The 13,472-nt window shown below is 47.5% G+C and overlaps 1 protein-coding gene across 2 annotated transcripts in view; it reads right to left on the bottom strand.

Annotated features, from left to right (window-relative positions):
- The window catches only part of DNAJC11 (DnaJ (Hsp40) homolog, subfamily C, member 11), a 74,147-nt gene that overhangs the window by 2,296 nt on the left and 58,379 nt on the right, over positions 1 to 13,472 (bottom strand). For both annotated transcript variants that reach the window (XM_012662586.1, XM_012662587.1), the window contains 8 exons: positions 12,641 to 12,769; positions 11,559 to 11,681; positions 10,507 to 10,580; positions 7,273 to 7,462; positions 6,543 to 6,628; positions 6,054 to 6,170; positions 1,437 to 1,592; positions 275 to 344 (listed from right to left, as the gene is read on the bottom strand). In XM_012662586.1, the coding sequence (XP_012518040.1) occupies positions 275 to 344; positions 1,437 to 1,592; positions 6,054 to 6,170; positions 6,543 to 6,628; positions 7,273 to 7,462; positions 10,507 to 10,580; positions 11,559 to 11,681; positions 12,641 to 12,769 (945 nt within the window). The remainder of the gene's footprint in view (positions 1 to 274; positions 345 to 1,436; positions 1,593 to 6,053; positions 6,171 to 6,542; positions 6,629 to 7,272; positions 7,463 to 10,506; positions 10,581 to 11,558; positions 11,682 to 12,640; positions 12,770 to 13,472) is intronic.

Genomic DNA, 13,472 nt, shown 5'->3' with positions numbered 1-13,472 from the left:
ACAGGGACTGAAGCTCCCAGCCTTGCGTCCTGGAAATAATATGAAGACTGAAATGGTGAATGAAGCTGTTGGGGAAGAAAAGCCTAAAACCTAAGGCCCCTGAGACCAGCATGCAGGGTGTAAAGTGTGTTCCCACACAGCCCCAGCGTGAGAAGCGTGGGCTAGAACAGACAGGAGCATTCACTACATCCTGTGTCCCGCACAAGCAGCAGGAAGACTCCCAGAGGTCAGGAGGGGGCGGAGGCCTGGCGGGGCGGCGCCGATGAGCACTCACAGCGGCTTCTGCCTCCTGCTTCTTCTGCAGAATGTCGCTAGCGGCACTTTCCCTTTGCTTCTCCAGTTCCCTTACACGAGAAGAACACAATCCACACGTTAGCATGGCCCAGCAGTGCGCCAGCACAGCCCGTCGTTTGGACCTGTGCCCAGCTAACGTCTGTGATCTTGCTGGATTTCTAGTTCTAGAACTTTAAAAAATACTTCCAAGACAGTCTCCGGCAAGTCACAGGCCTGCAGCTCTCATTTTGTCCCTGGATGGCTCTGTCTCCCCTCCTCACTGGAGCCTACAGGTCACCCGCTGGAAAGAAGACCCCACCTGAAAGAATCTCAGGAGATTCCATCAACCTTCTGGGATTATTAAATAATACTTTTGGTGATAGGAAAAACGAGTACTACTTTAGACACATAGATACACTTTCCTACAGCAAAGTACAGGGACCTGGGTCAGCCCACACCTGTCCCATCAGAATACTGGACCCAGCACCTTCTCTGTGCCAATTTTCCCTTCTCTGGGGAAATTGGGACCCTGAATTATAGTAATTCAAAGGCTAGAGGAGGCCAGAGGAGGATATTTTCCTCCTTTCTCTGAGATTCTCTAAGTACAATGCTTTATTAAATTAGATCATTATAAAGTAACAAACCTAAACCATCCCTAAGTTTTCTGTAGAGATGCTCTCACTGAGAGTTTAGATTTAATGTTATACCCCAGTGGATTATAGGAAACTGCAAAATAAATTGCATTTCTATGACTTCAAAGACTATAGGTAATGCATGTGCCTTATGTAAGAACCGAGAACCCATTCCTCTGAAACTCAGGGCCAGGAAAGAAATGATTAGAATGAGAAAAGGGAAAACTTTTTACTTTTTGTGGTCATGGTTTAGAGTCTTAACAATTTTATAAACCAACGCTAGTCCTTTCTGAAAGTAGGAATGACAGATGAAGGGATAACTTTGGTCCTGCTACTCATGACGAAAACACAGTTAACATTCACTGAGTACTCCACATGGCCTAGACACTAGGCTAAGCACTTTACATGTATCAATTAATTTAATTTTCCTATTAACCCTATGGGGTAGATTCTATTATTATTTGCATTTTAAAGATGAGGAACCTGAAGCACAGGGTTTAGTGACATTCCCATGACACATCATAAACTCACTTCTCTCTTTGAGCCCTGAGGTACGGTTTGATGATCAGACGGTGCATAGCGAAGTAGATCACGAGAGGCCCAACGGTGGCATAGAACACGGCGCTGGGCAGAAGTTGATCCGTCAGATGGACGGGGAAGAAGTACGTCTGACTGGCCCTGTTTAACCTGGGCGGGGGAAACACAAAACACCCAGGATGAGTTAGGTTTCCCAGGAAAGGGTAATGGGGCTGTCAGTCACAGGAAAATCTCCGAGATCCGCAGAACACAAGTTAGAAGGAGCCCAGAAGTCTGCTTGTTTCATAATCCACTCCCCTTTGCTGGTTCCCTAAAGTTTGGCTGCTGGATTTGACACATGACAGAACGGTCTCACTGCCCGCTGACCTCAAGGTCAGAGGTCAATACAACAAAGTAATGCTTTGCCAGAGTAAATGTCCCCCATGGTTGTGTTAGGTCATAGGCCCTAGAAGACGGGAATGGATACTCTTCCAGGTGTCCTGAGAGAGAATCACATCTCAGTCCTTAACTGATGTGTTTGTGAAGAACTCAAAAGTTAGCAAGTTACGGAGCTTCTGCTTCCAGTAATGGCTGAGTAGCTCCTACTGGGCAATCTGTAAACTCTGGACCACATATAGGCCACAAAGGCTTTAAGGTACTGAGAGATGCTACAAGGCAGCAGCTACTGAAGGAGGAAGAAACTCAGAAGAATGGAATGGGACTGGCAAGTTTCCTGGATTTTTTTTTTTTTTAACAGCTTTTAGCCTGAGAGTAAGTCTCAGTCAGTACCATCTGGGCTGGCTAAAACTTGGAAAGACACTTGCAGTCATATTAGATTGAAGAACCAGAGCTCAGAGTTTTGGTTAACCATGGCAGCTAGAAAGGAGAACAGTCCCCAAAAAAGAAAGCCAGAGATGGGGAGCACCAAACTGGGTATATGAACGTGGCACAAATCTCCAGCTGACCCCTGATCTGTCAAGTGGCCTAGCTAAGGCTAAAATAAGTCTACTGAGGCTTTCGGCTGCTGCCACCACCACAGGTGAGTCAGAGTCTGCAGTCTGAGTTCGGCCTAGTTAACTGCCTTCTAAAATGAAAAATCAATACTTTTTGGAGAAACAAAAGAATACAGAGTTTCTACCATACATTCTACAATGTATCATTCATAATACTCAGTATATAATACAAACTACTTTCTATACATACATACACACACACACAAACACACACATACACATATATACATACATGAGAAAAATAAACAGAGGCTAATCCCAGATGATCCAGATGTTGGAATTAGCGGATAAGGATTTTTTTTATTTTGAGACAGAGTCTCACTTTGTTGCCCTGGCTAGAGTGAGTGCCGTGGCGTCAGCCTAGCTCACAGCAACCTCAAACTCCTGGGCTCAAGCGATCCTACTGCCTCAGCCTCCCGAGTAGCTGGGACTACAGGCATGCGCCACCATGCCCGGCTAATTTTTTCTATATATTTTTAGCTGTCCAATTAATTTCTTTCTATTTTTGGTAGAGACGGGGTCTCGCTCTTGCCCAGGCTGGTCTCGAACTCCTGAGCTCAAACAATCCGCCCGCCTCGGCCTCCCAGAGTGCTAGGATTACAGGCGTGAGCCACTGTGCCCGGCCAGTGGATAAGGATTTTTAAGCAGCCATTTTAACTATGCTCAAAGACATATATGAAAATATGCTTGTAAAGAATGAAAAAGAGGCCAGTTGCAGTGGCTCATGCGTATAATCCCAGCACTTTGGGAGGCCTAGGCAGGAGGACTACATGAGGCCAGGAGTTCGAGATGGGCCTGGGCAACATAGCTAGACTGTCTCTGCAAAACATAAAAAAATTAGCTGGGTGTGGTGGTGCACACCCCTGTAGTCCTGGCTACTCAGGAGGCTGAGGTGGGAAGACTGTTTGAGCCCAAGCGCTCAGGGTTGCAGTGAGCTATGACTGGGCCACTGCACTCGAGCCTGGGTGACAGAGTAAGACCCTGTCTCTTTAAAAAAACAAAACAAAACAAAAAACCGTATATATATATATATATATATATATATGTATAAAATATATATATATAAAATGTATGTAGATAAAATATAATAAACCAATAAAAATAAAAGCAGAATAAAGGAAAAACAAAGACATTTTCCGGTTAAAGATTATTAAGAGGGCATCACTGGCAGACTTATAGCTATCAGAAAGCTAAAGAAAGTTCTTCGGGCCAAAGAAACTAACACCAGAAGGAAACATATTTTTAGGACATGGGGAGAAGGAAAATCGACCTAGAAGTTTTTGAGGTTCTTTCATTTTATATGTAATACAATATTAGCTTGAAACAGACCATGAAAGGTTAGTAATGTGTATTGTAATCCCTATTGTAACTTAAAAAAAAAATGCAAAGAGATATCACTAAAATGCCACAGATAAATTAAAATGAAATACTAAAAATATTCAATTAATATAAAAAAAGGAAGAAGAAGAGGGTTAGAGGAACAAAAATCAGAAGGGACAAATAGAAAACAAATGATAAAATTGGCAGGTATAAATCCAACTGTACTAATAGTTACATTAACCATTATTACGCTTGCCAATTAAAAAGTAAAAGATCATACGAATGGAAAAGCAAGACCCGACCATATGCTGCGCAGGAGACGGCCAAATGCAAACACAGCGTAGGTCAAACGCAAAGGGACATAAAAAGACAAACTACACATAGTGTAAGGACACTAAGTAGCTCCATTCATATCAGATAAAGTAGACTTCAAAAAAAAGCTTACTATTATTAGAAACAAAGAGGGACATTTCATAATGATAAGAAGGTTAACACATCAGGAAGATATAATAATAAAAATGTATGTATCTAATAACAGAACTTCAAAATAATGAAGCAAAAATTAACAAAGGGACAAACAGAGAATCCCACAGTCACAGCAGGAGATGTTAACACTCTTTTCTCAGCAACTTAGAGACCAACTGCCCAAGAATCAGAAAAGTCATAAAAATTCTGAACAATGCTGTCAACCATGTTGATCTAACTGGTATTTAAAGAACACTACCTCTAACAACTGTAGAACATTCTTTTCAACTGCACATGGCACATTCACCAAGATCAATTATATGTTGGGCCATAAAACAAATCTCAATATATTCAAAAAGACTAGAATCATACAGAATATGTTTTCTGACCAAAATGAAATTAAATTAGAAATCAGTAATAATCAGATATTTAGAAAAAACCTATATATTTGCAAACGAAGCAATATATTTCTAAAAGTAGAATTGGAAAATAGTTTGAACTGAATAATAATAAGAATACAACACATCAAAATTTATGGGATAAAGGGAAATTTATAGCCTTAAATGTTTACATTAGAAACGAAGGAAGATATCAAATTAATAACCTAAGGTTCAACTTTAAAAAGCTAAGCAAAGGGCCAGGCATAGTGGCTCAAGCCTATAATCCCAGCACTTTGGGAGGCCGAGGCAGGAGGATCACTTGAGCCCAGGAGTTGGAGGCTGCAGTGAGCTATGATGATGCCACGGCACCCTAGCCTGGGAGACAGAGCAAGACCCTGAAGAAAGATCAGAAATCAATGCAATAGAAAATAGATAAACAATAGAAAACATTAGCAAAGTCACAAGCCGGTTCTTTGAAAAGGTAAGTACTCTAGCTAGACTGATCAAGAAAAAGGTAGAAAGGACACAAATTGCCAGTGTTAGGAATGAAAAGAGGGATCATCCACATGTAACTATACAGGTTAAAAGGACAGGGGATATTATAAACAACTTTACGCTAATGAATTTGACACTAAGGACAGGGACGGTGGCTCATGCCTGTAATCCCAGCACTGTGGGAGGCTGAGGCAGGAGGGATCGCTTGAGCTCAGCAGTTTGAGACCCCCAGGGCAATACAGCAAGACCCCATCTCTACAAAAATAAAAAATTAGCTGGGCACAGTGGTGCACGCCTGCAGTCCCAGCTACTTGAGAAGCCGAGGCAGGAGGATCCCTTGAGCCCAGGAGTTGGAGGCTTCAGTGAACTATGATCAGGCCACTGCACTCCAGCCTGGGCGACAGGGTTAGACCCTGTCTCTTAAAAAGGAAAAAAGAAAAAAAAAAGAAACCCTCTGATCTGACATGTGAGGGAGGGCGCCCCACTGATGGCTGAGAAAGGCTGTTTCTGGAGAGGGCTGGGGAGAGAGCCTGACTGGAGTGGGTTCAGAGAGAAATGAAACGAACGCGAGTGAATACAGGCAGGTCTTTTGAAGAACTAAGCAGAGAGGAGGGCAGTGACCTGACACGGAGCGGGGGAGCAAGGGTGTGTGCCGACGGAAACCCTCTGGTGAGAGGCATGAACTGACGCTGTGTCTTAAGGCGGTGTGGGCTGCCCCGGCCACCATCCAGTGACATCGGGGAGGGCCGGTGCACGGCTGGGGGGCAGAGCTTCAGACTTCACTGACTCGATATTGGATCTCTACTCCTTGACGTCTGCTTATGCACCAAAGACAGAAGCAACTGCATCTCTGAGAACAAAATTACAAAGCAAAGGCTATTTCACCCTTAACTCAGTTCGACCCAGCTGAGTGAAGCTGCCAGACGTTCCTTGGCTGGAAAGATCTGAGCTCAACTTACTTGACTTTGAGGGAAACACCTTGCGGGACTCCAACGCTGACAGCTGCACCCAGAACGCTGTGCCTGGAGATCTTCCGCTCGGCTCCGTACTCCACCACGGTCCCAAAGAAGCCTGCCCTGCACGGAGCAGCCTGCGGTCACCACCTGTGTCCTTCTCACTCACCACCCCAAGGGCGGCTGTCACTTGAGAAGAGGCCGGGTCCCCATCCCATCCCCACCACCCACAGGGAGCGGACTCATGTCCAGTGCCCTCGGTCGTTAACAGAACAAAGCTGGGACACCCGCGGTCCAGTTCTTCCATTCGACTCTCGAGTTCCTTGAGGGCTGGGACTGCAGAGTGTTAAATCCCTACAGCGTCCCCATGGGAGGCCCTCAAGAAATGCCACACAAAGACATTCCCACGAGCGGGTGCCTCATGCCAACCGGCTCTACCACGGGAAACGCCCACGCAGACCAGTACGCTTGCGTGTCAGCCAGGCCAGCACTTACTTGAGGGATCCTTTCACGCGAGTCTGATCGTCATCCTGGAACTTGTGCTGATAGCTGATCAGTGCAAAGGAGTGAGGGATCCCCAGCTGGGGAGACAGAGGGTAGACGCATGTGTGACTCCGTGGGCAGGCTGGGGGGGCCCAGCCACCCGCCCACCAGCTCTGGGCATCTACTCTGCAGGCCTTTAAGGCAGCAGCCATCATCTGGCAGCTGCACAAAGTGTGTGAAAATTTCCTAGTAGCCAGTTTTTAAAAACTTGGAGACTGCACATAAAAACCCAGTTTTTTAGCTTGTCATGAAAAATAAAAACTCTGGCAACACTGAGCCTGTGCTCCTAGTGGCAGAAGTTGGTGAGAGCGGCCTTTGAGGGGTGGCCTCTCATTCACCAGCCCTTGCCTGGCCTCCTTCACTCACTGCCTGGCCTGGGTGGCATCTGAGTGCACAACTCTGCTTTAGGGCTTCATTTGCCAACCAGTGCTCCCATCTGAATTCTGTGGGCTTCTCCCCCCAGATGTTAAAATGTCATTTTGCTTTAGGATAATCTGCACACAGCTACTCTGGGTGCCTGAGGATATTATCTCAACATTCTGTGAAGCTTCCAACAGATCACTCCTGAGTGTGGGCAACCAGAGCCTGCCCTTCGGGCCTCCATGGGTACTTAGACCTGAGCAGGGCACCTGACTGAGTGCCCGGAGCTCCGTCCTCAGGAGATGGCAGCTCCTTGGCTCACCTGCAGGGCCACAGTGAAGTGGCTGGTTTTAGTGTCCCGGACGATGCTCGTGTTCATGGCTGACTGGATACCCCATCGCCACTGCAGGTAGCCCACGGTGTTCTTGTCCAGGTTCCGAGCTAGGACAGTGGTAAGGCCAGGTCGGATTCCACGGGATGAAAACTGCAGAGCACAGTTTGTCGTCACAAAGCTGGGGGGACACAGAGAGAGAGAGGGTCCTGGATGGCACCTGCTCTCAGCTGTTCTTTGTCGCCTTTTCTCTGCCAGGCCAGGATCTTGCTCACGATCATGTCTACGAATTCCTGGGCCAGCTGCCAGCAGGGAAAGGCAGGAGACCAGGCCTCCACCCATACGAGGAAGAGGGAGGGCAACGGGCAGATCCTTCCAGCAATCCTCCCTGGAGATCCGCCCCACATCCACTCCAACTTTAACTGCGACCAAAGGGGCACCTGGACGTCTGCGGTGCTCAGCCAGTGAGGCAGTCCTGGGGAGGTTTTCAAATGACGTAGCCCAGGGCGGTGGTTCCCAAACTTCGCTGCACAGTAGAACAACTGGCTGATCTAAAAACAACACTGATGGCTGGCTCCTCCCCCAGGCATTCTGATTTCTTTGGTGTAGGCTGAAAAGTCTCCCAGAAGATTCAAATGTGCAGCAGAGTTTGAGAACCACTTACCAAGAGCACTTCCCAGACCAATTAAATCAGAATCCCTGGGCGGGGGCCCAGGCATCAGTGTATTTTTGGAAAACGGCCCATGTGGTTCTGATGTACATCCACAGTGCGTACTACTGACTGAAGCTACCGGCAAAGTGAGCACAGGAAAACGGTTCTAGGAAGGGCCTCTGCGGTTTGTTTCCAAGGGAGTCCAGCCCCATCTTCTGGTTAAAGAGGGGTATTTCATTTCACTAACAAAGGAACTCACAGGACTTCATCTAAGGTGTTGCAAGGTGAATAAACAGCTGCTTTCTCTAGTAAACGGACCAGTACTCACGGAATTGCCTAAGATTAGTTTTTCTCTCCTTTCTAAGCGCTGGAGGTGATGCTTTTGTCATTAAAATAACAATAAATATAACTCTTATCCCAATCACCCCCTTACTCATTTCCAGTAGCTTCCCAAGGCCAAACGAATGAAGAACTAACTCTCCACTCTCCACAGGGCCCCGACCCAACATTTTCTCTCATTTATTCCACACGCAAGTCACACTGGGAAATGGCTACATTGTTCTGCTCTAGCCACACTGGAGTGGGGGGCAAGCAGGGAGGAGAGAGGGAAAAAGCCACCCCTACAATTCCAAGAGAAAGTTACAGAGTGTAATTTGAAAGAACCAAAGTAAAACGAGATCCTTGTTTTGTCAGAGAGATCGAGCATTTTGTCCAGCACTGTCCTGGACACAGAAACAGAGACTCTGGCGGAGAAACGAGCAGGGCAGACGGTGGGCAGGGGGATCAGCCGCACACCACAGGGCTGTCTGCCTTTATCAATCTGATTCCACAAACAAGCAACCTTTTTTTAAAAAGAGACGGGGTCTTACTATGTCACTCAGCTGGTCTTAAACTCCCGGGCTCAAGCAATCCTGCTGCTTCGGCCTCCGGAGTCGCTGGGATTACAGGCACGCGCCACCACACCCAGCGCCCACGAGCAGCCTTTCAAGTGCAGTTTGGATTCACAAACACAGACAGTCCCCACTTAACGATGGTTCCATTCCGATTTTTCGACATCACGAAAGGTTTATCAGAGCATTAAACGCATTTTCGACTCAAAATATTTTTCACTTACAGTGGCTTATCAGGACACAACCCCATTGTAAATGCAGGAGGGTCTGTAACGTGAGCCAAGGGTTAGGGAGTGCTGAACAGGGTGCGCGTGGCTGGTCTGGGCACTGCACATCGATGAACTGGCACTCCCGTTCATAAACCAGTCAGTATCTCTGCCTGTAAACCTGCACTCTCCAGTCTGATAAGCTCTGGGTACTACAACAAAATTCAATTTCCAAACCTGTAACAAGTGGATGACCAGCCAGCCCCAGACCCTAGACTCAGTGGACAGATACTGGGGCTCTACCAGAAAATGGCCAAACGGTTTTCCTCAACTAAGTGTCTCTGGAACTTGTCTGACCTTAAGAATCACCTGGGCTGCTTGAAAAAACCAGATTCCCAGACTCCTCCCTCAGAGGACTTGATTCAGCTTCTAACCAGCATCTGAGGTGACAATTCTAAGCAGACAAGGTCAGGACAATGCTGACATGTGTACACACACGATACACTGTATCACCTGACAGTCTACGAATCCCTGTCCCCTTCTCGGACATTTGAGAATGGTACCCAGGCCATCCCCGATGGTGGACGACTCGAGCCCCTTTCCATCTTCGCGCTCTGCCTGGAGGCGCTGCCTCGGCTGAGGCCTCCGCCCACCCCACAGGCCGCGTCCTCTTGGTCCCGTGCACTCATCCCTCACTTGCCCTGGGTCAGACTGACCTGTGAACCTGCCTGTACTCCCTACCCCGTGCCCGGTGCACTGAATGACCAGACTGGCGCAGGGACTGGGTCGTACCCTGCAGAGCCTGGCAAGCGTGCAGATACACGTCCCATCGGAAGTGTGATAACTTTCTTATCATACATGTACCCCACTCCAGGAGTCCTTCAGCTATATCTTCCTCCCAGAGGAAAGAGATTTTCTTTACTTTCCACCCAATTCTATCATCTGAGCTCACGCAGACAACCCTCCCTACACCATATGGGAAATAAGACACTGCTGTGATTCTAGAAGGGACAGGAAGGCATAGTTAGTTCTAGGAGTGTGACATCACAGCAGCAGCAGAGGTGACAGGAAGCAGAGGCTGGGCATGTCTGGCACATGTCAATCGACCTGATAACTAGGCAGTCTGACATCCTCTGGGACAAAGAAATGATCCACAAGTCCTTAAGTATTTCAACCCGCTAACTAACTTCCCCATGAAGGCACTTTGCAGACACCGCCTCGTGGCATAGGTGGGGAAAGCACACACCCTGGAGGGCGAAGCCCAGCTGGGGTGGGGACAAGGATCAGGCCGCCTGCAATCCAGTGCTCTCCGCACCCGCATGCTGCCTGGGCTTCCTGCCAGCACTGCAACCGCCCGACATGCTCAGTAACCTTGCAGGACAGACAAGACAGCACTGGTGACGGCGATAAAAAGAACACATAGTTCTAGTCTCCTAAACCAACAAAGACCACCACAGAGGATCTGTCTTATATTTACCATCTTGGTGTGAGATTGCGGAACAGCTTGAGGCCAAATAAAGGCCCCTGTAGGTCTCCAGCTCCAAATTCCAACTGTTTGAAAAGGAAAAAGAAAGTATTAGTGGTGTTTTTATCTCGTAGCAGCACCCCAGGCTCAGGTATGCACCTCTAGTTATGATTTCTTCATTTAATTCAATACTCTTTGCCAGGGCTTTAAAAGAAGGGAGTGGAAGATTCTTAATATCTCATCTTAACCTTTGCCAAATGGAGGTGTCTGTTGCCACAGACTCAAGGAAGCCCAGGTTTCGATGGCACATGTTTCAGAAAGGGGCCCCTCCAAAGAAAAAACTGTCAGCCTCTGATCCTCAACTTCCTGACTCAGGCTCCCCAGCCCTCCCTGCAGCAGAGCCCCATCTGCAGAGCTCTGCTGCGGTCAGGTGCCCCCCAGTCCTCACGACACAGGCAAAGCCTTCGCATTTCCATTCTGCTCCTGAGGTATCACCGGTGACTGGAGACGGTTCTCAGGGGTCTGATGTTAAAGCCCACCAGCATTTCCACACTCGCATGGCCTGGGAAGTTGCAGCCGATTCTAGCTGCTTCATTTACCAGTCTGGGTGACTTTCAAGGCAACTCTTCAATGTTAATTTGATGCAGCTCAACTTGCTCAGCCGAAGTGGCTGCTAAATGACCCCCAATCAGTGGACCAGAGCACTGAAGCAAGGCACCTGCCTTCCACATTGTGCAGGAAGAGCATTAGCTCACAGGCTTTTGCTCAAAAAAGGGAACAAAGATGCTAAGTTTCCAGAGGTTGGATGTCTGGAAGTTGGCATCTCAAAGGAAATCTTGTTTTTTATCCTTATTTTAAGTTGTTAGAAGACTGACAGGATTCCTTAGAAATGAGACATATTTTTCTTTTGTGGCCTGTCAACTTATGGAAGTTTGACACTTGGTACCCTGTTACACAAGAATGGGGCCAACTCTGGGTCAGTTTGAGGGTCAGTTTTTAGAGAGTAAATGTTCAGAAATAGGGCTCTGCACAGACAACACAAGCCAGCCAATCGCCATTCTTACCTCTCCCCATCCCTTTGCGGAAGTGACTCGTCTGAGCGCAAAGTTAATGGAGCCCCCTCCATTCCCGTTCTGGGTCGAGAGGCTTCCAGAGAGGATGGCTGTGTCTGTAGCTGTCAAGGGTGCCTAGGAAATGATACTTGCTGGTAATAAATGAATCAAAGCAACAGGAAGTGCCGGTGAAAGCAGCCTAAAAATCGTAAGTATGAGGCCAGAGGTGCAGATGACTGCGGTTCAGAAGTACACAGGGATGTGTAATTACCTCAACTGCTTTACTCTTCTCTCACTCTGTTATTTGGACTGCATGTAGCCATGAAGATAGTATGTTTTCAAAAGCTTTAATGATCAAATTTCACAACACCGGAGGAAACACAGGGCTAAATGCTGGGTTCTCAGTGTACCAATGAAATTGGCTCACATAGCACCTTCCCTAAGTCCCTTCCCACTGTGGGATGTCTGGGCCTCTCCAGTCCACGCTTGCCACCAGGGTTCTGGAAGGCACTGAAGACCTTCCCATGGCTGTATTAACTGACTCTGGTAGCTCCAAGGGGCAAGTTTCCCTGAGTTAGTACTCCATGATTTTGGCTGAGGCATTTGAGAATAAATGAATGAGCTGAGGAGGCAGAGACCTACTAGAACCCTCACGGAGAATGGCCTGACTTTGCCACATCGACAGAGTGGGCAGAAAGATGACATTTTCTTCACCCCAAGTCTCAGGGTGCAGAGCTGCACCTAATAAAGGGTACCCTGAAATTAAAACCAGTTGTTAGCATTATCCATGGAGGTCTGCTTTCTTTCCTAAAATCACCGTGACCTGTGCTTTGATTTCTCTCAGACCATGAACTAACTGGAAAGACCTGAGACCTTGGAAGCTAAGCACCCTCAGCCCCACGCTCACGCTGAAGCAGTAATGCACAAGGCTGTAACTGGAGCTCTTTTTTTTTTTTTTTAAAGCTGCTAATTGCATCCTTTCATAAATAAAGATGAGAAAAACCCTAAGCAGACTCTCATTCCAGCTGCTTGCTGTGCTGCGCCTCATTAACTCAAGCACTTGCTGTACTCGGCGAGGTGTCTGTGTGCTTTACCTCAATGGACTGGGATATGTGCATTTTATTAATTTCAATCTGTGGAAAGCCACTTCCGGATACATCTTCGTACTCCTCATCATAGCGATCAAAGAGGTCAGTGGCATCTACTCCAACGCTGATCGTTCCCTGGGGCAGAAAAGAGGCAGGCAGCATGAAGGGTGGTGACTGTGGAATGAGAGACAAGGCTACATTCCAACAGCTAGCGCGAGTTATCTGACTCCACAGCGCACTGGGTTTAGGTAGGATGCTCCACCATGGAGCCCCCAAAGCATGAATGTCACAGTTCAAACCCAAAACTGCAGAGCACCACAGACCAGACTTCCAGAGCTACAAAGCATCATTTGACTAGGAGAACCAGTCTGCACATCTGCAGAAGAATAGCGTGCCAAAGACAAAGGTGTTGGTATCTTTTCGTTTGTTTTTTGAAACAGAGTCTTGCTCTGCTGCCCAGGCTAGAGTGCCGTGGCGTCAGTCTAGCTCACAGCAACCTCAAACTCCTGGGCTCGAGCAATCCTTCTGCCTCAGTCTCCCCAGTAGCTGGGACTACAGGCATGTGCCACCATGCCTGGTTAATTTTTTCTATATATTTCTAGGTGTCCAATTAATTTCTTTCTATTTTTAGTAGAGACGGGGTCTCGCTCTTTCTCAGGCTGGTCTCGAACTCCTGACCTTGAGTGATCCTCCCAACTCGGCCTCCCGGAGTGCTAGGATTATAGGCGTGAGCCACTGGCGCCCCGCCAAAAGTGTTGGTATTAATAAAAGATCTATACAGGCCGGGCGCGGTGGCTCACGCCTGTAATCCTAGCTCTCTGGGAGGCCGAGGCGGGCG

The sequence above is a fragment of the Propithecus coquereli genome, unplaced genomic scaffold, assembly GCF_000956105.1.
Source record: "Propithecus coquereli isolate 6110/MARCELLA unplaced genomic scaffold, Pcoq_1.0 Scaffold77, whole genome shotgun sequence".
Lineage (NCBI taxonomy): Eukaryota > Metazoa > Chordata > Mammalia > Primates > Indriidae > Propithecus > Propithecus coquereli.
This window is presented reverse-complemented; position numbering and strand designations above follow the sequence as displayed.